Source organism: Falco naumanni, chromosome 2 (assembly GCF_017639655.2).
Source record: "Falco naumanni isolate bFalNau1 chromosome 2, bFalNau1.pat, whole genome shotgun sequence".
Taxonomy (NCBI): Eukaryota; Metazoa; Chordata; class Aves; order Falconiformes; family Falconidae; genus Falco; species Falco naumanni.
Window position 1 is genome coordinate 95,809,121 of NC_054055.1, and position 26,628 is coordinate 95,835,748.

General features: G+C 38.2%; 1 protein-coding gene across 3 annotated transcripts in view; it reads right to left on the reverse strand.

Moving 5' to 3' along the window:
- Positions 1 to 253: 253 nt before the first annotated feature.
- Positions 254 to 26,628, reverse strand: part of FRMPD4 (FERM and PDZ domain containing 4) — a 300,651-nt gene continuing 274,276 nt past the window's right edge. The window contains exons 6-17 of one of the 3 annotated variants that reach the window (XM_040582750.1): positions 22,696 to 22,800; positions 21,419 to 21,526; positions 18,168 to 18,299; positions 15,966 to 16,085; positions 15,073 to 15,209; positions 13,754 to 13,880; positions 11,294 to 11,383; positions 10,531 to 10,713; positions 7,102 to 7,240; positions 5,451 to 6,512; positions 3,839 to 5,110; positions 254 to 2,623 (exon numbers count right to left, since the gene is read on the reverse strand). In XM_040582750.1, the coding sequence (XP_040438684.1) occupies positions 1,272 to 2,623; positions 3,839 to 5,110; positions 5,451 to 6,512; positions 7,102 to 7,240; positions 10,531 to 10,713; positions 11,294 to 11,383; positions 13,754 to 13,880; positions 15,073 to 15,209; positions 15,966 to 16,085; positions 18,168 to 18,299; positions 21,419 to 21,526; positions 22,696 to 22,800 (4,827 nt within the window). In that variant the 3' untranslated portion in view covers positions 254 to 1,271. Of the gene's footprint in view, positions 2,629 to 3,689; positions 3,702 to 3,838; positions 5,111 to 5,450; positions 6,513 to 7,101; positions 7,241 to 10,530; positions 10,714 to 11,293; positions 11,384 to 13,753; positions 13,881 to 15,072; positions 15,210 to 15,965; positions 16,086 to 18,167; positions 18,300 to 21,418; positions 21,527 to 22,695; positions 22,801 to 26,628 lie in introns of those variants that run through there. The other 2 variants (XM_040582751.1, XM_040582752.1) reach the window with 2 other exon arrangements.

The following is a 26,628-nucleotide window of genomic DNA, read 5'->3' on the forward strand; positions in this document are numbered from 1 at the left end:
AAATTACCTACATCAGTTTGGAGAATGGTATTCTGCACTTTCCACAAGGGCTGCTGCTCCTGGGTGACTGAAAGGTTTAACAGATGCTCTTGTGAAAGCCTATTTGCCAGGTGAAACAGAGCTTTTGCTTTGGCTGTCTCTTAAGCACAAGACTACATGATTTCCAGAAAGGTTCAGATGGGAGAGATTATTCAAATTGCCTTTGTCATCATTCAGAGAAGAACTGTCTCTAGCTGGAAATATTTCAGAGATATTTATTGTATTCTGAAAACTTCATTTTATTTCTAACTTATGTACAGTTAAACATTCAGAATCATAAAATATGAAGTATAAAATATTTAACAAAATAGATGCAGTTTGTGTTGTTCAGATGCACCATAGATATATGATGAAATAGTAAACAGCATTGGAATTTCCTGACAGTCCTCTCTCTAGTTTACCAGGGAAAGGAGTGTGTAGACCTGCTCTACACATTTCGGTCTGACCAGTATGGCATCAGCCTTTCATTTCAGAGAGAACACCGCCATTACTCTGGTTTCTGTGTCCTCAGCCTTCCACAGCTACCTTCACTATCTAAAATGCCAACACTAAATACACCAGATACCCTCTGAAGTTGGTGTTTTCAATACTTTTTTTTTTTTTAAATACAGAATTTCCTAGAAAAGAAGAATCATGTAATTCAGGCCATATGAACAAAAGAGTCATTTATTATATATATATTCTCTAGTAAGCTATAATAGTCTCTTGAATTTTAAATGTCTTTTTGCTATTTTCAATGCTTAAAAATTATAATTTTAAAACATTAAATATTGTGTTATATACATTATGATTTAATTTATTATTTCTAAACATGGAGCATTCTCCAAGTGAAAACTTGGATGTAACAGAAAACAACTTCATTGACATAACAGGCTTTAAAACTTCACCTTATACAACCATAAATTTGACTATATGAAAAATAGCCAAACATCAATTTATTCTTATGTGGGATTTTTTCTGTTTGTTTTTCTGGTCTTGGGGAGAGAGTTCTTTTGGCTTTTTTTTTTTTTTTTTTTTTTTTTTTTTGTATAAACGGAAGGACAGATCTGGTCATTACTTTTGTCAGTGTTCAGTATTTGAACTTTTTTTTGATCTCATTCATACTATTTTATATAAAATAACAAAATATACAGAGAAAGCTGAGTTTGTTACATTAGTTCATACACATACAGTAAATAAAAGTTTTTTATGTATGGCTTTGCAAAGGTAGATTATGAAGTGACTTCTGTATTTTATTTGTTTAAAAGCATTTTAAGAGAACGTGTTAGTGTGCTTACAATAGTGGCCATGGTAGTTGAATGTCGAGCCAAGAGTTTAATGCTAGAATCACTGGAGGTCTTGCCTGACACTGCTTCTGCAGCCTTCAGAAGACAAATGTAGTTTATTACAACCTCATCTATCTTAGCTATAATTTCCTGCTGCTGTGTTTCAGAGTTCATGACTTTAACTAAACGCATGCAGGCTTCTGTTAAGCAACAGAGTACTTGAAAGCTGGAAGTCATAGCTAAAAGCATTTCCTCAGGGCTTTTATCAGCCATGGCCATTTTCCTGCAGGCACTTCCCAACTGTCTCGATTCCATAGATAACAGTTGTTTGTACTTAGAAAGTTTAAGGTCATATGTTTCTGGATGTAAATCTTCTCTCTTGCCCATACTTGCTCGGACCAGTGAGAGTAGCTCATTGGCATCCTTTTGTGCTGCAATAAATCCATCAGGCATTGCATATGTCTTCTCTTTCATCACATTTATTCGTGTGATTCGTGCATCGAAGGCCACATCATTGAGATTCACATCAATTTGGCCACCTTGGATGTCAGCACTGCCCTTCTCATGCATGTTGACTGCCTCATCTTGTGGGGGCTCAGCAGCTTTCAGGGACTCCAAGCCTTTCTGTTCATTTTCACTGGAAAATGACTGACCAACTGGTTCTGCGAGCTCACACGGCATCTGTGGTTCGACAAGACATGAGAGCTGATGGCTGTCTTGGTCATCTTCATCATCATTGTCATTGTTTCCTCTGCTTAGGAAACAATAGCTAAAGGGGCCACGACACCTCCAGGTGCTAGTGTCCAGCTTCCGCAAGGGCAATGTTCGACACTGCTTGGAGTCCTTCTGGCTGCTGCCTGTGCCTGAACACCTCTTACTATCCTTCCTGTCAGTGCTGACGTACACACAACTCTGGGAATAACTTTTTGACAGCTTTTTGCCCAGGGGAACTTCCACTCTTCCCTCTGATTTGGGTTCATCCCTGCGGGTGATGTCCAAGCATTTCAAGCTGGCTGTGGCTGCCTTCTTTTCAAACAGCATCTCAACATCCGCAGATCCTCCAACGATGCTGCTGCTGCGTCTCAGCACTTTCCTGTTGTGCGGCATCCTGAGGCTTCCTCCTATCATGTCATATGGCCGTAAACTAACTGTTGCCCCACAAGCCTGATTTACTTTGGGAATGTCACAAGAGTCTTGATTTTGACTTGGCACCTTTGATTCTGATAGCATGGATGATAGCATGATGGAGTCAGCTAGAGGCTGTCTAGGAAAAGCTGTAGGCATGCCTCCTTGTCTTCCCTTTTCAGGCTCTGTGAAAGCTACACTAGGGGTAGTAGAAGAGCAGACAGAATAATTAAGCATCACCCTGATAATATTCAGAGACTGAACTTTTAAATATCTTTAACAGTCAGGACAAAGGGATTCCTAGTCTTTCCCAGTAGTCACCATTCCTCAAAATATTTCACAAAAAAATCACTGCTAGTTCCTTGTGTCTTTTGTATTTCACTAAGATGCCTCTTAAAATCTATCAACAAATTATAACCTATGAATAGTTAATTGCTCATTCCACTACAGCAGACTTACTCAAAAAAAGGAATAGAAAATCATCTATAAAACAGCCTAAATCTTCCCCAGTATATAGATTGCATGTTTTCTATTAACTAATTAGGTGAATTAATTCCAATACCTTCTTTAACTACACCTGAGAGGGTATGGAAAGTGCATTCATGGTAATTTTGGTTTGGTTATGTGTTTTTTTTTTGGCAGAGGAATAACATTTCTCATTCTAGCTCCTAGTCTGTTCCACTTCTTGATTTTCATGCATTCACTCACCACTGCTACATATGGGTTGCAATCCAGGAAGAGGGAAACATTTAAAACCCAAGTGAAAGAATTTCCAGTGCTATCTCTGAAAAAACTGTGCACTTTTTTATAACAGTAATTTCATAAAATCTCTTGAAATTGGAACTTAAAAAGGCAGTAATGGTTCTATATGTAAATTACTTTTTAAGGAAACACCTACTGTCAGATGATGAAGTAAATACATGCTTAATAAGGCAGTGACATTTTCTCATCCTTACATTTAGAGCTTTTTATTCATACTGGCATGTTTTTGACAATCTGCTGAAATAGCATGTAAGATACATAATAAATGAATCACAGGTTTTTTTTTCTCCTACATTAATATATCTTGTGAATTCATTGTATAATCTAACAAAGATCCTGGAACTAAAGTGACTATGGATTTTGGAGTCTTCCAAAGAGTGGAAGAGAGGCCTCTCCGTCAGTGTCCCCCAAATATTTGTAAACGTAATGACAATTTTTTTTAAAAAAATTGATTTTTGTAAGCAGCTCATAAGAATATCTCAATGTGTGCAAGTAAAATGAATAGCTACACTGAAGGTGTAATCCCACTGCATCAACAGCTTGATGATGTAGTTTCAGGTAAAGATAATGTGAATGTCTCACCTATTCCTCAATGTTAACATGCAGCTTTAAAAACCACCATAAGAAACACTTTATTACTCCTGTACCTGTAGTTTCTTTTATCTTGGGGATCCGATGACATCCTTCTCTCAGAGTGCCGAACAGTGGTTCAGCATTAATTCCTGAATGCACGACAGGCACCGTCATTCTGTGACACACGGCTTCAGGCTGCTGGTGCAGGTCTTTGTATGTTGTTCCATGGTTTGGAAGAATGGCAGCTCTTTCATCTGCTGGAATATAGGCAATGCCTTTCATTGATGGGTCAGAGATAATGTGCTTAACATCAGAGGTACAAAGAGGAGATTCAACAGGGGTAGCACATGTGCTACTGCCTGTGCTGCATCCTGCATCCACTGAAGAGCACTGAGAGCTTTGCAGCGAGAAATGGCCTTCACTTTGCAGAGATGACATGCGCTTAGCCAAGTGATATTCACAAAGTCTAGCCACACTCTGCTCAGCTTCTGGAAGCTTTGAAGGATGGTCATCTGCAGATAAATCGGTATCTTCTGTGTCGTTTAGGTCTTTGGCTGAAGACACGGGAGTCATATCTGACAGAAAGTTTTCACCTTGGCTAAGCCCCGAGGTATCATCCTGATCTACCTCAGGATCCACTTCATCCTTACAGTCAGCTTCTGTTTTACCAAGGACAGGAACTCTTGGAAAATTCTTCCCATTCACTGTTTCTGGGCTTGGCTTATCTGCTGCCCCATCATCAGCAGCATACCATCTTTGGCGAAAGGCAGTTCTCTCCACGTTAAAAGTGCTTAGGCGTTGACTGTCTCTTGCTGAAAGAGTTCCAAATTTAGCTTTTAGATCTTCATCAGTCTCTGCTTTTTTAGTTCCCTGTTGCTTTTTCACAGTAGCACTGCCATCAGAGGGTGCTTTTACTTCGCTGTCTGTCATCTTATTTTTCCTTTTACTAGTGCAAGAATATACCAAGGATCCCATGTGCAATTTGCTAAAATAATCAGTGACAGATTTTGTTTCCATGGTCTCTGGCTCCATTTCCATGTTATCTGAATGAAGAATCTGCTTTGAAGGCACAACTTTTGACTGTAGCTCTGCAGCCTGACGGCCAGCCAAAGGCTGTGAGGGCTTCATGCCTGGCCCTCCAGCCTGATTCTTAGTGATGGGAAATTCAGTCTGCTCTTCCACAAGGGGTTGGTACCCTTCACTTGTGGTCAAAAACATACGTGCAGTGTTTTCTGACTGTTTCTGTGCCGCGGCTAATTCAGAGCTTTCAGTCATTTCAGAGGAATTTGTTTCATTGCCAGAATCTGAAGATGACTCAGGGCTATATGCTCGCAGGATAGCTACACCTGCAAGCCACAAAAAATAAAAAGTCAATTAAATGACAGCAGCTGAAACACCTGGATAAGTGACAAGCAAAGGGGTTGTGTTAGAGACAAAAATATTCTTTGCAAAAATACTCTGACCTTATTGCACGGTTCCCGGGACAGGTAGTTTAATAACATAATGGTAGTTCCATTAAATAATATGGAATATGATATATGATGTACGCAAAATGATGGGGGGGGAAAAAAAAAAAAAGGAAAAAAAACCCCAAAACACCAACCCTCATGAAATGGAGTATTTCCAAGGCTAAATGGATGAGATGGAATGATTTTCAATGAATAAATGTAACTATGGTGAAAGAACCTGAATTGTCATTCGTCTGCTGTTCCTCTGAAGCAGCCAAAGCTTCTAGTGCTTGAAGTGTAGAGACTACAGCATCATCTAGCCCCTTCTCACACTTCCCCTCTGTATTAGTAGGAACAGCATCGATAAGTGACACTGGAATGTCATCGTTGCCTAGATTACTGGCTTGTTCCTTGTTGTCTCTAGGCTGCGTTGCTTGATTCTGAGAGTCTTCCTCATCGGAACTGTCCCTGAAGCCAGGTGGAGGCGCAGCAATGGCCATGTTTAGAGTATGCAATAGGAAATCATCTTCATTATCATCACCTTCTGGAGGTGGAAGTGAAGTCAAATCAATAATGTCATCACTAGAACCAGAAAGGCTGAGAAGAGCAGGCCTGTTAATTTCTCCTACTACAATGTCTTCTTCACAGCTTACTTCATCTTCATCTTCAGCATCATCTGTGTTTTCTGCATAACAAATATCATGCAGCAAAGGCTCTTCTATCCCTTCTGCAGCTCCAAATATTTTACCGTCATTTATAGTTGCATAAACAGAATTTGTAGCAAACTGAATGCTTTCAGCATCTGGTGACAACTCCAGGCCTTTAATGTCATTGGCATTACTAATATAAATGGCTCTTTGTTTTTCTAGTACTTCTGGACTTTCATCTAAAAGCCTTTCATAGCCAAGAGTCTGGGGGTTGATACCATCCAAGTTGTGATCTCCAAATATAAAGGAAACTTTTGCTCCCCTGGGGGAATCCTGTGCTTTCTTACTAGATTCCAAACCTGAGAGTGACAGTAGTGAAGGCTGATTAAAATTTCGGCTTTCTTCTGCTTCAGTTGGGTCACTTTGCTTGGCCAGATGCTGATCAAATCCACCTGAATTATAAGTATTTTCTATGTACAGATGTCTGTGTTCTTTTTGACATAACAGACTTTCAGAAACATCTACAGTCTTCTGTTTTGGATCAGCAAAGGACATTTGAGTCTCCTGATCTCCTTCAGCCAGGAAAGTGGTAGTTTTTGGTATACAATTCCACTCAGAAGCAAGAAGGTTATGCTTCCCTCTATTTTCAGGTCCTATAACATGGTGAAATAGAATTGGCATTGTGAAATCAAAGAGCAAAGTCATGTAATTTTTAAACAGTTGTTAATGCTCAGTAATAAACACTCTGAATAGGACAGCTGAGCCATCAAACACTTCAGCAAAGCACTTTCAAACTCACCCCTGCTCTAAGTTAAATACCTGTTGATTTAACAACCTAAAGTTTGACTGGTACTTTTGTACTTTAGCACAAAACTAAACCTCAGCTAGGTACAAATCCTTTTCCAGGAACAGTAAGACAAAACCAAATCCCCAATCAGTTTCTCCAACACCATCTGTATTCTTATAAAAGATTAATGCATATAAAATAATAACACTCATGGGGAATATGCATTTGTTTCATTATAGTATGAAATAAAATCATCAGGTTGTTTATTTTACCATTAAGATGCTAAAATAGGCTGAATATTAGAACATTATAAAGCTGAACCGATATACTGTGGCGCTAGGTCTGAGCTAGCAATCAGATCTCACTTGGCACAGCCTTGAATCTGGAGGTGCACTGGCTCAAGCTGCTTCTGCTTTAAACGTTGGAGTGTTGTTAACATACTGTGCAACGAATACCTGTTTCTCGGCTCCCTGTATTTTTCTTGTTGGCCATGTTAAATATTGAGCGCCTTGAGTCAACCAGTAGTCTGTAGTATCCAGCTGTTAGGCAAGCAAGATTCATTGCATCTGATGACTCCATCAGTAGAGTAATAGGCTAAGAAGAATACAACCAAGTCTTGGTTAAGGCTGTCCCTCCTCAATCTGTTTACCTGCTGACCATACTACTACATGGAAGCAAAAGGAATTACATCATAAACACCACATTGAAAAATACACACCAGAACTTATTTTCCTGACTACCAATATCAAAATGTATCAAACATTTATAAAACACTGGAGTTACAGTAAGGTAGAAGTCCAGCTGGATGTTTTACCTGCTGATTTTGCTCTCTTTCTGAATGAAGATAACCATTTTAAGACTCTTGCTCCATCTTTTTCTTGCATAGATTTATTATTCTCACCAAAGCACTGTTTACTGTTACTCCGAAACTGCCAAGGGCTAAGAACCTGGTACATTAGGCATTAGAGTCTGGTAGTAGTATGAGAATCTGCAGCTTCCCAGAAAGTCAGGTGCCTCAGGCACATGTAAAGAAGCAAGGTGCAGGAAGCAAACAGTCAAGGGGAGTTCAGGTTCAGAAAATACAGTAGTGAGGTTAAAGGTATCATTACATGGCAGTGACAATGACTATTACAATGACAGCTTAAAAGATTTCTGTGTTTGTGGCCTGGCATTACTGAAAAGACAGGTGAAAAAAAAATAGGCAGAAAAACAGAGACAAAGAGAACGGAGAAGGATACTCAGAAGGGAGATCAGCAAAGAAAACAAACTCAAAGCACTTAGAAAAAGAAGTCAGACCTAAGAAAAATGAGGGACCTCAGAGCTTTGAAAAACTATGGCTGCCAGGCTAGCAAGCATCAAACCTGAGACATTAATGTGAAACATACTTTCTTTAACTCCTTTTTCTTCTGCCACAACATATAAATTTATTTGCCTAAAACTTTAGTTCATGTATCTGTAGCTTTTAACACCAAAAGCTGCTCTTCTTAAATTTATTTCAAGGTGTCTAGCCTCTACAACTCCTAGAGAGGAAATAAAAATGAAGCCCTTACCATGATACATTGATAGAAATTACACTGCAGACAACTCATCTTATCACTCACAGCTTGTAGGGACTCACAGCTTGTGGACATTTGTGACAATTTATCATAATTTAGCATGCAGAGCCTAATGTTATAAGACAGATGCGTGAACCTGCATCATTTATTCCAGGAGGACCATTACATGCAACAGGGATGGCTCTCCAACTTACTCAGTGCCTGACTAGTTAAAAGACAACTGATTCTGATAGAGGCTGGGGCCAAAACAGAACTGATGATCGTAGTTTACTACCAAACCCGCAATAGGTCTGATAATTTTTTTTAAATGTCTGTGCTGCAGCATCTTAGGCCAAAATACTCCAGATGCCCTGAATGTTGTATGTACACTTTCCAGCAATATGGAAAAAAATATGCTTTTTTTTTCTTTAAAGTATTTTGTGCCACAGTTCAAGCTTCTAGTCGATACATGCTCCTTTCAAAGCACTGAACTGTAGCTATAAAATTTAACTATAAATTGTTAAACCTACAATGGGCTAATTCATCCCTGTTCTTTTGAGTGACTATTAAAACCTAACATTACAAATGCTATGTTCATCTCAAATTTTCTGCAGTGATTGACAGAAATGGATGACCTCCACAGAAATCTCAGATTGCTGAAAACAGTGCTGTGAACTACTTGTTAATCTGCTAAACAGTCCTGTGACAGCTAGACTTTTATTGCCTGCTTCTGCCAAGTAATACATACTTGAGAAGACATTAAAAAGAACCAGAAATAAAATAAAGGTCTAGACTGTTGATTCATTTATTCATTAAGAAAATATTGGCATATATGACATATATTGGCATATTCAGAGTCTGGATATACAAACTTGCTACCTTAGAGTAAGCCAAGGGATGAAAACATCAGATGAGAATACCTACCTGTGTCTGCCTGCATCTCCTCCATAGGACACAGTGACAACCCCTACCTGTGTCCCACAGAGAGGCATTTTTTTTTGTCAAATTCCATCCAGAGTCTCCTAGATTTGTAATTTTAATGTTAGGCCAGTCTCTCTGGGTTTAAGATATCATGTGTCAAAATCCAAGGAGACAGTGATATGCATGGTTTGCAATAAGACAGTAACAGTGTTATAAAACAACATAATACCATGGTAATATAGAATACTATGGCATAGAGTGCTGCATTTTACATACAAGCAGATGGGAAAGATTTAATTTCTATATACCTTTCTTCATCTGTAAAAAGGTGCTAACAGCTTTTTCACAAGAGGGCTGTGAGTTTAATACAGTAATGCAGGTAAAGTAGCCTGAGATCCTCAGATGTTATCATTGCTAAGTAAGGTGAAAGGGAGGCTGTGTTCACCAATGTGTACATTTCTCTTAAGCTGCTATCAAAAAGCATCTAGATTAATTTACAGCAATGATTTTTTCATTAACTTAAATACAGGGAAATAGTTCCAGGTCAATAAACCTAAAGCATTCAAAGCAAAAACTTAGTAAAATATTCCTTGTGGTTGTTTTTTGTGTATAGTTGGGTAAACAAGAACTGTTAGGCTCTATTTTAGTAGAATACTTAGGTTTCAAGTATAATGAGAACTCTTCCTTCAATCTCTGATTATCCTGGTTAATGCTCTAGAAAGTCTATGAAGTCTTCAAAACCAAATAGAAACCACACCAAGAAGAACCGGGACAGTAATACGCAAAACTCCACTCATTTTGGCATTAGATGCCACAGATGCAGAGAGTTAAGTGGGATTTAAGAGAAATTAAACGACTACGGGTAGATGAAGAGCAGCTGTGAATATATTATGTAGGACAAAGCACTGAACTGGAATTGTAAGGGCTAAGAAAAAACCCTTGCCTTTCTACAGTGTATCTCATTGGTAACTGCCATATGGTTACTTGCAATGAACTTTGCAGATAAAACACTGGATTGCAGGGGACACTGGTCTGATGCAGCTGGTGATTCTCTAATGGTTATAATATTGTCTGTTACACTAAAGGAGCTCCTAGGGGCTCAAGGATCCTCAACAGAAGACCAATTTTGTGATACCTTGTCTCACCATGGAAATCAAGGAAGAGGCCAACAAAGCGAGTTGCCTGGGGTCAGCCAAGAGAAAAATCAGAACAGAACACAAGTGCTGCAAGCTCCTGTCTGGTACCCTGTAGGCCCCCCAAATGACCTAGCTGTATGCTACACGCACTTAGATCAAAAAAGAGCTAAAAATGCACCCTCAGAGTATTATTGGCACAAAAATGTTCAGAACAGTAGAGCTCGATCAAATAAATAACGACAAAAACATTATTGAAAGATGTTATATCAATGTAAGTCAACAACAAACTTACTTTTACATCTAAGACGTGCAGCTCAACTCTAACATTGCTTTCATCTTCTGTAAACATCTCAATTCTGTTCACATGGCTGAAGTCTGCCAGGAGAGCCACCAGGTTTGTTTTGGTGTTTATCACATGACTGATTCCATACCGTGGCCCTACTAACAGAGTCACTTCTGAATGCTTTTCTCCCTGCTTTAGCACAAAAAGAGAAAAAGCAAAAGTAAAAAACGTGATAGGTGCCACATAATGGCAGAAATCATTACTACCTTCTCTCATTTTCATGGAGCTACATTTGCACGACATTTCTCCATTAAAGATTATTACGTTTTTTCTAAGAAGATATGATATACAAGATCATACTTGATTCATAATTAAAAGTAAAGGAATCTGCTGCTGAATATTGACTATACTCTAGTTTTTTGATGTATAGTTGGATGGGCAGATGGATGGATGGACTCTGCTTCCATTAAAAGTAAATCTCTGTCATTAAGAGTTTTCCAGACAAATAATTCTAGTATTTTACAGTTAATTGGAAAACACTATTTGCCAAAAAGGTGATACCTATCTCCAAATCCCCAGTAAAATTTACATTGTAACAGGAATGTTATTTTAAAGATGAAAAGAAAAAAAGTGATTTGGTTCAATTAACAGTGATTTTTAAAGTGTATTAATAGAACCTACACTTCTAAAGAAAATTACATAGTCCATCTTTTCAAAAGGGCATTTGGATAAAAAAAAATCAAGAGAGAGACTATTTGAAGAGAAATGTTACCACTAGTGTTGCCTTGAAAACACGCCCTCCATATAATCGCAGATCACTGAGGAACTTTAGATAATGCACCTTGGCTTGCAGAGCAGATAGCTGAGGAAGGAGAAACAAGGGTAAGAGGTAGCGGTGGAAATCAAGATCACCAAATTCAGAAAGAAAATGTATTTGTGTAGTCTAAGGAGCATGGACTGCAATAACAGCTTTTCAGAGCCTGAAACTAAATCATTAGACGCTTGAGTTTCAGATGAGGAGAAACAGTTTCCTTCTTAAAATTAAGATCTTGCTTGTTTAGTTAAAATGCAGTGAGGGCTTGGGTATGGGCAGATCAGAGCACTGCAAGAACATCGTAACTGCTCCACTGAAGGGAAAACGTTAAACTACTCAGATTAAACATCTGTTCATTGAGGGATTTCAAGGCTAGACAGCAGCTTTCCATTCATAATCACCATCAGTTCTTAAACTTTTATGTACCTATACAGAGAAAAAGAACAAAGAATTTGCTTTTGTCAGCTATGTGTATTACATTTTGTGAGGTACTTGTGGCATATGGCATATTATTCCACCTCATTACTGCTTTTCCTATTTTTTAAAATGAAACTCTTCCACTATATTTAGTAGGGAATAAATCTGAAAGCTAAATACAGTACATCAATACAAACAATCTTATCACACTATACATGTCATAATTTATGCTCTTTTTTCTCCTCTGAGTTTAAACTACCTACTTAAAAAGCAACAATTTTAAAAAAAAAAATATGAGACTGAATGGAAAGAAGAAACAGTTCATTTCACCCAAGCAGTCTGGACCCAAACCTTAGAGCTCCCTGGCGTAAATCCTTGTATCTGGACTTTTAAAAGAAAAGATAAAACAAGCTGATCTCATTTGCTATTCTCATTTCAGCCACTAGATTTCTAATTCAAGATCTTATTTGATCTTGAACAACATTTTAAGACCTCCCTATCCTAAGGTTTTTCCAGACACCAAGGACGAAATGGATCCAAAGCAGAGCAGCTAGCTGTAATGTTTTCCCCTTCCCTTCACCAGGTGCACAGTTGGTGGAGAAAGACATGGAGGTCATAAAAAAGGGGACAATCCTGAGAATGACAGGCTTCCCTTCATGCAGAGGAAGAGAAGACCCCAGGAAGAAATCGGTTCTTGTGTTAGTACCTACGAGTGAGACAGAAGGTGAAGATGAGCTCAGATGCTTTGTTTCTGAGACCTACCTGCTAAAAAAGCAGGTGGGCACACAACATATTTTCAAAGTGTGAACCAAAAAGAATGAAGCAAAACCAATGAAGTCTGCTTGCTGCAGGAAGGGACTCTTGCAACCTCTCTTCTAACCAAGAACTGACACCATATGCCACTGTCATCACCTGCAAGGGCTGCAGCAGCAATGGCTTCCAAAATAACCCCAAATTTACACTACCAGAACAAACAATAAGCAACTGGCATTATTTAGCTTTAGATGCAGCAGTACAGGAGATGTGCAGTGCTTCAGTCAAAAAGATGGCCTTTCCTCCTGAGCATTGCAGGTCAAACACATAGAGCTATGCTCACAGTCATCATGTGATCTGAAATCTCCCAGCAGGATTTCTGCTGATCACAGTGCACCTTAGCTCAGGCACCAGGTGTTTGGGTTTTTTCCTGTTCAGAAACAAAGTGCCATGAAGCAGGATTCAACTCATCTTGTATCTCAACTAGTCACTCTTAGGTTCTTTTTATAGTCCATGGAGAGAAATAGGCATTTCTGGGACACAAGTCATCTGTACCTATTTTTGGTTCCTAACATGAGATGGGATGAATTGCTGCCTAGAAGTGCCTGTTTCTCTCCATTGACTACTAGATGACTTGCATAAAGAAACCTCATTCTGGTGTCTAAACCCAGCCTCAGCTGTATGCATTAACAAAGGCATTTCTCAGAGATATTGTCTTCTACATGGTTTTTTTCCCAGCTGAAGTGAACCCTTAGTGCTAAGAAAAGCATTTTACAACAGCAAGGAGGGTCATTTACTGTAAGGACCATCATCTATCCACTTAGATCTTGGCCAGCAAAAAGTCTTTACCTACAGCATAACAAAACAATCTTGAAAAACAGCATTTATGTCAGATCCATAGGTTAATGTGGTTCAGATAAGAGCATCAAAGACAGAACAATAACTTTCCTAACAAGTCTGCCATTAATAGGAAGCACTAAATTAATTAAAAAAAATATATAGCTTTATCATACTTGAAGTATTAATAACAAGTTTTCTGGCACTCTCAAGATAAGAAGATAGTTTAGTTGGGGTATAATTAATTATTTTTAATTGTTCTTGGCTATGTTGTACCGAGCACCAGAAGTAAAACCTCTGAAAACATAATGGCTAGGTGCTTCTCCGAAGGATTAACTTTAAATGTTTCCTATGCATGCCACCCCTTCTGTTCTTTAAAACATATTTTCCATTAAGATGCAAATGTAATACCTTTTTACCCGGAGGAACTAGGTTTTGATTTGCTTTGACAAGGTGTGAAAGTGCTTTCTTTATGTTCTTTTCTTTCATGCTTTGCAGCACAGCAGATGGAAGAAAAGTCTCTAATCCCCATTCTTTTCTGCAATAAAAGGCATATATTTAATTTCACATTCCTGTGATGATTATTTATCTAAAGACTGGTGACTGTGATGCCAAGTAAATGAACACCTGAAAACTGAAGAGTTGATCAGGTCCAGAGTTTTGCAGTAACACATTATTTTCTATATTCAAACTGTGTATTACTTATGAAAAAGATGTTTTTAAATGATATATAATCTCTGTTCTATCCCTTCCATCTCTTGCATCATGCCATACAGAGAAGAAGTTATAAATTTGTATGTTTAGAGTCTATGCTATATTGTTAAACACCACTTAATTACATTGGCAAGTACCATTATAGAATTAAAATCACAGATTTAGCACCATAATGTCAGATTTAATTTTATCTTCTAGGGTTTTTTTTAGAACATGCAAACCAGCCAGCCATTGTCTTTTCCACTTCAATTTTGTGGGCTTTTATTCTCCCTCAAAAACAACCCATCCCCCCCTCCTTTTACCAAATTTTCTCCTCTGCTTGAAGCACTGCTTTTGATAGAAGACTGACTTCACTTTTCAGTAATTATTTCTGCTGATTCATTAATAGGCTACAATATAACATGATCTTCAGTAAGGTGGATAAACTCTACAAGACTGAGTTTGCAACAGTTATTATTTCCATTCTGCAAGTAAACTGAGCAACAACAACAACAAAAGTGTTGGGTTTGTTGTTTTGTTTTTTAAATCCAAGCAGATGTACATATAGTTGCATTTTGGAAATTTTCTTTTTATTCGTAGTTACATATACATGTTTTCTAACTTAAAACAGTGCCTACTGGGATACTTCTCTATTTAAGAAATCTTATACATAGAATCTAAGACCTTATAGTTTTCTGAATCAAGAAATCATCTGAATCTTACTGTAATAATCTCTGTTAAAACCTTAGGATTCAGACCATATAAAATTAGATCACACCATTACATCATTGAAAGCAAATGAGTTAATCTTATTTACCTTTATAGGCTATTTCACGTTCCTAAACAAATAACCAAAAGGTAAATGGACCAAAAGGTCCACACTTACAGCTCTTAACACACCTGAATCAATTTCAGCAACAAAGAACAAATGCAAAATTGGTGTATGCACATACATATATTAAGGAAACAGCCTTAAAGAATCTATGAGTTACTTCTAATGTTTCACTTTTAAAGAAAATGCTGTATTCTCAACTTACTCTATATATTTGAGGGATATTTTCTGAGTTTGCTTGGTGGTCACAGTTGCAATATACATTTGTAATGCAGCCAGCCTCAGGGCAATGTCGTATTTCAGTTCTGGTCCAAATCTTTCCTGAACCACGTCGTTACAGCTCTGCCAAAGAACCAGTAGAGGGAGCATCAAGTTTAAAAATCTTAAAAATAAATTACAGTCCTTTATTATTTTCTTTTTTTTGTTATTGTTTTTAAATTAATATTGCATGAAGAGTAACCCTGAACTCAGAAGCGGGACCATGCTGAAGGTAGGTCTGTTGCTCTCAAAGGTGTCAGATAGGCTCACCAGGATATGGACACTTCTGAAGAACACAAGTACTTATGTCAAAGGACAGGAGGCATGAATATTTTAATATAAACTCTCTTCATCCTTCCTGGGGAAAACAGTAATTCTCTCTCATAAAGAGTGTGGGGAGGGTATCAGTGTATCTGGACTCAGGATAGCAGGTTTGTAACTGGTGAGATACCCAGGAGACCACATTGCTTGTACATCAATTTTCTCATCCATTTTACTGGAAGTTCCTTTTCAGACATCATTTCTGTCTGATATTACAGTAGCAGGAAAAAAAAAAAAGTATTAGCAATTAATTCAGCTTCACTCTTTTCTAAAGCCAAATATATTTTGGAAAGATATCAAAGCATTACTATTTGGAGAGACTTACGAAGGAAGGGGGCTTTGCAGATGATAAAGATTTGCACATTCCCCAAGTGCATTCATTGGCTTTACACAGCAGAAATAAACCCCAGGATTTACTGCAGCCATGCTTTTCCATGTGAAGATACAAATTATATATACACTGAGTGCCATTATCTTTTTATTCTTTTTTACACCAACGATGGCTGTGCTTTCACTTACCTGTACATAGAGATATTCAAAAGCAACTGGATCTCTTCTTAAAAGATCAATGGGATCCTTTGGGACAAAGCTAATCCTGAAAAGACATCTCATCTTATGCGAGCTTGGCCTCTGGGTCACCTAGGGCAGTGCAATAGTTATATTAGAGCTTGGCAACCCTGGTTGAGCAACGCAGGCAATGTGACCCTACTCCAGAGCCATGTGGTAGCAAGAAAAATAATTCTATCCAACAAAGAGCTTTGCCACAGGCTCCTTATACAGTTCTTATGTTCTTCACATAAGAACACCATATATATGATTTTGTGGAGAGACTTTTAGACTCATATAGGCATGACTGCCCAGTACAACTCATCATCAAAGCAACAGAATTCACTCAATGAAAACCAGAGTGAAAGGATGAAGAAAACAGACTTCAATGAAAACCACCCAAGTGAAATACAAACTGAGTTGTGTTTCAGCAGGACCAAAATACTCATACACGAGAAGGCCTAGAAGGTTTTTGGGGTGAGGTCACATTTTATTTCTTAGACTGACTGAGAACACAGGTGAAACACAGCTTGGTAGCCACTATTCTCACTTTGTCTTTCTTGTTTTAATCCATCAGGCAATTTGGAGATACTAGGTCTTATTCCTGGGTTTTTCTGGATTAAGAAATCTACCCTATGATTTCTGATCAATACAAATCTCTCCCAATATATTAAAAAATTAAAAAGACCGCTTTGTGTGTTGGGCAGCTAAACTTTGTCAAGCATGTAACACTAATCTGGGTATAATTACAGGGGACCACCAGACAGCTAATCAATAATTGGATGAAAGAATAACGATCCAATAACACCATTGTAAATCATGGTCAACAGCAACATTATAATTGGAAATTAAAGTATTGCTGATTTTACAGCAACTCCAAAGAAGACACCCTCAGAATTAATGTGGTTTATTTAATTAGCCTAATGCAGTTAAGAGAGTTAGTGTACTTTATGATCCACATCTTTAATAGATGAAACCATATATTTTTAAAATTCACCAATGAAATCTCTGTCTTGCCCTAACAATTGCCCTTTTCAAAAAGCATGTTTATCTCACATTGTCTTTGACTCCATTCCAACATATCTAGGCATAATTATATATGTATAAATAAAAGCTCTGGATGGGATTTTCAAAAGCTCACTGTGTTGGTTTATTCTGATCCTTCTGATTTTAATGAGAATTTTGCCAACTACTTCAAAGAAAGACAGCTAGGTCAGGAGAGCCAGTATTTTGAGTACTTATGGATATTGTGCAATTACTGGATAGCTTATATCCACAAGAAAAGAAAGTTAACATAGCAGAGTCAAGTGCTTAAAGGTTAGAAAATGCTAGAAAGACTTGGCTGGTAAACTAAGTTCCCTCATACTATTACACCGACTCAGTTATAAGGTCAAGGGTATTCTGGCATTTAAATTAAATATTTTTTCCCCTGTCATCTAAGAGTCCTTTTTTTTTTCTTTCCAAATTTAGGTGAAATTTAAAAAATACTAATGTCCTCCTGAAACACAGAAATATGGAAAATTTCAAGCTAAAGAGTTTCGCAAAATGATAAGCACTTAAAATCAGGGTCCTCTGCTGGGAACTGTGAAGCAACTTTTGTTCTAGCCACACCTCCCTGATCTAAGGAAGAAAGTCACACCAGTATTTTCTGGTCACAATTTATCACCATTGAAGTGACATTATGTATTGCTGTATAAACAAGCCAAACTTGACTTCATCAGAGAGAGTATTATTCCCTGTCACTCAAATACAGATCTGTATAATGAGATAGGAACCAAAGATCAAAATTAGGTTTTTAAAGGAATTTGGGCAGACCGTGGTTCTCAGAATTGTTAGCATGGATTTCCCAGCTGTTGAGAACGTTTACTAGCTGGGTCATGTAAGAAACGAAAAAGGCTTGATAAATATTTTCTAGCTTTCAGTCCAATCTTTAACAAACTTCTTAATACTTTTTAAGGGTCCAATGAAGCAATGAAATATGATGCCTATATAATAGAAAAATAATTGTTTTTTTGTGAGAAACTGATTCTTACAATCATATCTAAATATCATTGGTATTTGATAGACTGTATCAAACTATAAAACTTGCAGTTAACTCACTCATGTAATTAAAAAGATGGATAATTTACTGATTAACCTGTGTCATTAACATTTGTTTTCACATATTACACAAACCTGAGTTAGAGTCTCCTGTTCATGTAGCAAAAGGAGTTTTGTTCCAGATCCTTCAATCCTCTGCTCCAGCATCAGGGAAAAGTGTTCAATACACTTGATGGAAAGCTTTTCTTGGAGTGTTAAGATGACATCCTAATTAACAAAAGATTTATAACGTGCTTAAATCCATGAAGTGCCTGGGACCCAGTTCTTCACTGCCACACACCCTGCATGTACCCAGCACAGGGGTGGAAGCCCAGATGTTAAACGAGAGGATGGTCATGTCTCGTGCCTGTTCTGCACGAGTATACAAGACATCACAAACATTCACCTAGTGAAAAATCAGTGCCTTTATATTTGAACATCCCTGAGATGGTACCAGATATGCACATGAAAAATACATACATGGGGCTGCTGTGAACAGACAACTTCCTGTGCAGTTTAACATGCAAATTGTACTTATGTGGCCCTTAAATCATATCTCTCTGTCACCCTAGAAATAAAACATCTCCATCAGCAAGGAGAGGTGGTCTTGCTGCTTTCTTCACTTACTTTTGGGGTAGGGTCAACAAGCAGTACAAACAAATTTATATGTTCAACAAAAAATTAAATGAATGGCCTTTATTTGTTCTTAGGGCAAGGAGGTTTTTGAAGTTCACTTCTTGAGTTTTAAATGCTGACAGAGAAGTCAATAATGATGACAGCTTTGCAGAACAGTAGCTCTGGATTCGGGGACCATGTTAATTTATAGTATAAACTCCATTTTTTCAGACTTTTAATTAGTTTTTTTCACACTGGATTATGTCTAAGGGTAATTAATTTGAGAACATTTTTTTCTAAAATAACACTAAACAAACCTCCTAAAAAAAAAATTTAACCAATCCCTACTTTACTTTCATATAATGCCTTGTAAATATATGCAGAGTATTAATATCATCTGGCAAGATATCTTTTGCTTTAGTGAATGTAGTAGGAAAAAGAAATACATAATAACCCACCATTTAAAAATAGTTTCACATTATGTTGGGGAAAAAATTTAAACATCCCTATACATCCAGAAGATTTTTATATACATAAGTATCCAGATGGATAAGACTTATTAAGGAGATCATGACAAATGATAATTCAAGTATTTTAACATAATTTAGGAAAATTAATTGATCAATTACAGTGTGTTTATGGAAAATCAACACCAAATCGGTGGAAGGATGAAAAATGTGTGTAGGAAGATGGGGAAACTGTACAATGTAAAGAATATAAGACAGCATTAATGGATTGCAAGCAACCACTCTAAATAATGGAGGTTAATATTATGCTGTTCTGACAAATAGGGAAATTATTGCTTACACGTTAAGCCTACTTTTATTTATACTCCTAAACTATGCTCAAAGGACGTAACAGGAATGTGAAGAGACATAATAAATGTAAATTTTTAAGAGGGGGTGATAATGGCACTGTTTTCCATTAGCCGTCTTGGGTCTTTTAAAATATGATGCTAAGGCACACAGGCACTGAACTACTGAACCAAATTTTTTTGCTAGCCTACCCTCTCATCCTATAACTCAAGAGTCAGCCCAGGTGCTACCTCCCAGCGATAAGGAAATCAATGACTGCAGGTAAGGCACTGGTTTTACCTTCATCGTTAAGTGGTGACTTACTGGACTGCTAGGGGTGGGAAAAACCTGCAGTAGCCTTGACTCAATTGCAGCATGTCTACTCCACCTCAGTTTAAGAATAGGAGAGGCAATCTACACCCACCCAGCCACAATGAGGAATATACACACACATACATGCAAGAATATGTAATATATAGCTGTGCAAGCTGTGGAATATATAATTGCCTGAATTCAATGCGAAGGAAATTATTCCTACAGATAGAATGACTCAGGTCAACGCAGGCTTACAACATCAATACAGCTAGGTCGCTACGCCCACGTGGGTGTCTTTGCAAATGGCTTCAGGCTGGGTCTATGTCCTTACAGTACATGACACACCCATGACAGAACTACTGAAAACTAATGTAATGTGATGGCCAAAGACTGGTCTTCAGAGGCAAAATATCCTGGAACTGGTTGGTTGGTTTTATGCTCAAAAAAGAAAATACTGGAAAATGGGCTCGTGGGCATGGAGACGTCACTATTTACGTGAAAAAATGTCTACTATTTCTTCATCCAAACAAATTCTCAAATCAACTGGAGGAATTCAGTATCCCATGGCTGCAGAGTGGAGGCTTGTATCCATTACCTGCACTCAACTTATGCCTAAGGCATATATATGGACTATAAACAGATATTGCAGCCCATTTTTAAGTGTAACTTCAGTATGTGTTTTGCCTTCAGATTGCAGTAAATTTCTTCTTGTTTACCTTAGTAAATCACTCTCCTTGCTGTTCTTACTGATTGAGCATACTGCTGAATCACAGTGAGCACACAAGCAGCCTGTCTTCAAATATACATATCTTTACAATCCCTTAGAACCAGCAAAAGCTGGCAGTGCAGCTGAAAATTGCACCCCCAGCCTTCACTGATCATTCCCACCCATGCATCTCTCTTGTCTCAGTGTCCCAAGCATGCACGCTACCATGCAGTGAACTAGATTTGGTAACCAATCTGTGTTAAAACTAGCTCACCCAAACAAAAATGCTTGAGAGACCAGCAGCATGCCCAACAGTGCTAGCCATGCTGCTTACTATGCTACTCCAAAGCACTCACAGACACCGCCGCCGCCTCTGGTTTAGGAACCTACGTGGAACAGTGTCACAGACACTCCCTAGCAGCCTCAGTTGTGTGCCAGGGCTTCACCTCTTTATTTCTGTATGTGAAATGTGTTATGGAAAGCACAGAGGGCATTACACTGAGACGAGCAATTTATCACCAGCATAACCCTACAATATCCCATCCCAAGTTCACTGGATGACAAGCTAGATGATATTCAATTAGTAACCAACGTCTTAATCTTCTTAGCTCCTGACTTTTGCTGACAAATCATGCTAGTATTTGGCAGCATATCAAAATGATAGGACCACACAATTCTACTTGCTCTCCAGGCACATTAAAATGATCACTTCTACTTCTTCAGTGGCAATACCATATGTTTTTAGCAGCAGAAAAATTGACCCAAACCTCATTATTTCTAAATTTTGAATCCAGCCCCAACTGAATCCACCAGTAATTTTGTTATTAAAGCATTCCAAGTAAATTTTAATTACAGAAGGTCTTAAAAAGAGTTAACTGGCATTCTTGGCACTGTATGCCAAGGTATATCTAGCCTACCTTTATTGAAGTGCTGCAGTCAAAACGGAAAGATTTGGTTTGTCCATTTTCAAGATACACCTTCAGAACATTTGGCATGAAAAGAAGTGAATTGTCCTTAACTGTTTCCTGCCAAGCAAATTAGTGAATCAGATTACAACATGTAATAAGGAAAACCTAAATGTTGTTCTAGAAAGAAGGACGTCATTCAGATGGAAAGGTAACAACTGAAAAGGAGTCTGTTGGCAGAAATTGAAAGCAGAACGTGCAAAAGCCTGCAAGTGTCCAGCAACGCTCTTTACAGCTGCCATCTGTAGGTCTCTTTCCTGGAAAAATATAACTGTTCACATACATTTCATGTCTGGCTTGGAGTATTTTCTTTCCCTAAATACTATCTCTCTGACAATGCTACCTTTAAAGTTGAAACATTTTCAATAAAACAGAAAAACAGATTATAGTTCCTCTAAATATAGTGAGGTGTTCAGTGTCCTCAATCTACAAAACGAGAACTGCAGATTCATTACTAAGAATTACAATCAAGACGTTTTACATTCTCTTTATAGTTGGATATTAAATGCTAATATCAGTCATCATTTAAGAAGAGTAACATACACTATTGCTACTTAATTGTAAGAATTCATAACAAAGATAGTAAAATAAACTGGAAAAAGGAAGGGAAGGAAAGCTTTGGTTTGTTTTTTTGTTTGTTCTTTTTAAAGCAGAAATCACTTTTGACAAAATGCAGTATCAATTTATGTTTGGAAGAGTTGGATAAAGACATCAGTGTGGAACAATATTCTGATAAATTATGAAAATGAACTGGGAGTTCACGTTTAAGGAGGAGTTCAGTGCCTCTCAAAGGGCGTCTGTCTTTGCCTGAGGGCTGTAAGCAATGAGTTCAAGTAGATAAAACAAATTTTAAAGAGGTCTGTAACGTAAAGTTAATCTGTTTTCCTGACATGCTACTTCTCTTGAGCTTATGGGTTTTCCCGTTGCTCTGAAAAAAACCCAAGCAAGCATTACCAAGACTATAAAGATAGGCACATATGTGTAATCACCACAAAATGCATTCACTAGCATTTTAATTTTATTTTAAGAAGGGACAAATTTTCACAATGTTATGGGCCCAATGGACTTTAAAAACAGATCTTTTGAAAACTTCAGAAACAGAAAAACCCTTCCCTTTGCAAGCCTATCACCGTTGTTCCTACCATACAATTCCCTCACTTTCTAGCCTTGAGGCATACCTTTGGATGAAATGCTCAGTCCTTCCTGAGGTTGAATAGTTGAATACTCACCGACACCTGGCCATTGATAATTACTTCTTCTGAGAAGCGCACTTTGACAGGATTGGACTTCAATCTTGCCTTTTTTGCAGCACTAATAAAAGCTGATTTAGGAGACTGAAAGGAAAAATGATGACAAGATACATCAAATAATTTCAAATGAAACCTTATCTTTCCTTTTCCAGTTACTTCCCATTTCTCACACACTGGGAACTCCATGTATATAGCAACACTTTGCACACCATTCACTGAAGAATGGAAATACAGTCAAACCATAATGCTTTCCAAGATAATATGTATGTGCATACATGTAAGGAATTATCGATGCATACTGCATGTACTGAAAGTTATTCCACTGTCAGACTACAGTGATGAGAAGAGCTCTTGATGTATGTACAAATTCCACGTAGTGTTTCCACAATGACTGCTGTCAACTAAACTTGTTTGCATGAACGGACACCAACCAGTGACCAGCCAGTGACCCTTCCTTCAAACACCGAACAGAAAACTTTTGCGTAATCTATAAGCCACTTTTGCCAAAAAAAGTGTCTGAGAGCTCCCCAAGTGCAGTGGCATCTCACTATATTAGTCCACTTCAAAACACATATTAGAATCACCAAAAGGCACCTGCAGGCCAGCCAACCTCCCCTGACCTTTTCTCCTACGCACACCATATGCAAGGCTTGGCTTCAATAGATCAGATGCTTTGTGGGACTCCACGGATTAGAAGTCTAGAAGTATTCCTAATTTTGTTCTGGAACCTGAGTTTTACCAACTACATTATTCAATGGCTTCACCTATGATCAAGTGTTCAGCCCTTGGAAAAAAAATATATCTCCATTTGAGGAGTTTGACCAACAACCCCTTTTTAGTAACAAATTAAATATTCACAGTCAATGGGATTTCCATTTTCAGCAGCAGAAACAAGGTAGTATTCTCAGGCCAGTTACAAACACAACGCTTCTGGCATTGCCTAACTCCATAACCATGATAATAGGCAATGGAAGAAGTTCTGGCTTTGGCTGAAAATCACTGGACTCCCTCAGGCCAGGTTTCAGTCAATTTGTTTCAGTAAAAGGTGAATTAAGATATTCAGAATCTTATTTTAACTCCTAAGAAGTGGTCTTACTAGTTTGGGATACCAAAAAGACTGACTCATGTTAGTTCGCCTGTGAGAAATACGTGCAGCCATCAATGATGATGATCCTGGAATAGTTTCCTATTATCAATGTGGCATGACAGCAGTCCCTGTAAACACAGGAAGCATTGTCAGCATCCCTCCCATTCTGACTCTGCAATCTGCAGGAGTGATGGAGTAGTCCAAGGCCATGTGCTTGTTGTCTCTGATCTCTGCTGAAACTGCTTATAAAGTTATTTTCCTGTGATGCAGAAGCCTTGTTTCTAGAAACTAGCAGGAAGAAGTCTCTAGCTCATTTCTGTACACCCTGATTCATTATCCCATCAAAAATGTGGTAACTATTACCATAGGCTTAATATCAACCAGTGAACAAGGAATGAAAGATACCACATCCTCCCAGGAAATATCAGGGCCATCCGATAATTCCTGGAGCACAAAATAGAACCAAGAAATAAAAATGAATGCTTCTTCACTTTTACAGTTCAGTCTTTCTTACCTCTTCTCTAGTAGCTATGACCATAAATCTTTTTAATCAGTAACAGTAATTGACAGAAAATACAACCCCGTGATCAAACGAAGCTCAGCTTCCAAAGCCAGTGCTGAAAAATGCAGAAGGTCCCCCAGAAGATTTGAAACAACCACCGAAAAGAAAGAAAAATGTTAATATCTCAGGGTGGGGGACCCAAAACACTTCTTCAGCGAGAAAGGACAACGTGGAAACGCTGAAGAAGCATGCTCACATATTATACTCTAGAGATGAATTCCTGGAAAGACACAGTATACAGTAATACCATGATTAATATAATAATTCTGGACATGCCTTTTCTAATTTCCCTCCTCTCCACATAGTCCCTTTCTGTAGTGTGTTAGCAGGATAGTCTGTGTGGCATCCAAATAACTGACTGCAACCTGTTGATTCCCACTGCCACGGGGCAGCACAGCTACAGGAGTAGGCTATTAGCTCTCCCTTGCAAGGGCAAGGGGAAAACGGTGGCTTTCACTCACTTTTCTTGCTGGAAGAAGCTTTTTCGAGTTGTTTGCTCTTATTGCAGATGAGTCACCAGTCTAGGCTCTCTTTACAGGCAGACTGCCAAATTTTCTTCCAGATTTTGGCAAGGTTATTCCCATACAGCAGATCTGGCAAACCGCTATATGGCTCTGTTGCTTTCTACAACCTCTCCACTACGTCTCTTTTCCCCTGTCTACAACCTCAAAAGTCACTTGTGGGGGGCATAAACAGTTCAATTATGTTATCGCAAAAATGTGATAGGGGAGTCCAACATAACTGAAATATATGAACATCTGTGAGTTCCCAAGAACCCTTCTGGGACTTGAGTTTAACGTGCTTATTGCACAGCCAGGGGAGCACACCATGGTCTGCCATAAAACGTGGGGCTTCCCTCCCTTCCCACCTCTGCTGTGGCAACGTGGTCAGGACTCTGGCCCCTTGCCAGACACTCTGGGTGAGTTAGGGAACAGATTGCTTTCTAAAAAGCTTCAGACTTCAATCCAGGGGTGTAAGAAACACTAGAACAGCTGTGCCAGGTATTTGTGGGAACATTCTCTGCTGGTTAAAGGTTTGAGTAATAGCGCAGCTTTTACATTTAATTGTACGATCCCATTGTTTCTACCTCTGCATCAGCCTGGCACTTGGCATTTTCTCTTTGAGAAAGGAAGCGTTTCAAAAGAGTGCGGCAAATACCTAGGAAAACAGTTGGGGTTGATTGTTGAAACTTGCTTGTCTAACAAAGCATCAGCAAGATGATGTGCTGCTCTGTTCTATGTTAATGTTTGTAGGCAAAGAATGCTATCAATTAATGATTCTCAGAGTGCCAGTTCATTTGTTTCTCCTACTCTATCTTTTAGCCAAATGGAAGCCATTATCCGCAGTTAATGACCTTAAGCAGGAGGTGTTTACGCTAATGCAGAACATTTATCAGTGCAAGTAAAGTATTTGCATTGTCACAGATAAAAACAGATTAATTAGAATGACTTTTGCAAAATGAGAAGGCACATTTTAACAAGAAGTCAAAATACTTCAAAAACCCACAAGCTTCACATTGTGACCTCAGAAAGCAGTGTTTCCCAGTAAAAGCTCAAATTTATCAGGATTTTAAATACTTTTTGTTTCTTTACGCAGAATTCAGTAAACAATGAGCTGATCGTTTCAACACTACCTGGAGAAACTGCTAACAAGAGAAATGAAGCATTGCATAGAGATTTGCTTGGAGGAAATGATAGCGAAGGCCGAGACCCTCCTTTGAACCCTGCTTACTAAAGACCGCAATCAATGGGCATCCCATCAGCAGGGTCAAAACATGACAGAATGCTGTAAGAAGAGGAGGCTTTCTGGAAAATGTTATTTTTCTCATTTTTTGCCAGCAGCATTATAGCAGGTCATTTTTGGATAGATCTTAGAAACAATATCCTACATTTTGAGGGAAACTTTTTTGATGAATATGAATGTCTAGTACTTTTTCTGGTTTTGCAGGTAAATTACAATGTGGGGGAGATTCCAAGGGAAATGGTGTTTATTTGCTACAAAAGCCCCTTTGAGTCCTCTTGCCCGTAGAGGTGCTGGAGCAACAAACCCTTTACTCCTGCTCAAGAAAAAGGATTTAGCATTTAGAAGAGCATAGTGTAGTACTGGGCTACCATAAAGAAATGAAACAAGACAGTAGTATGGGACAGTCACAAGGTGAAAAGAAAACCTGCTCTGTGACAGTAGGTGTCAAAATCAGACAGAAATATCATAGTTTTAAATAGCCACAGACTGTATATGTGCAATCCATTTTAAGCTTGTTACT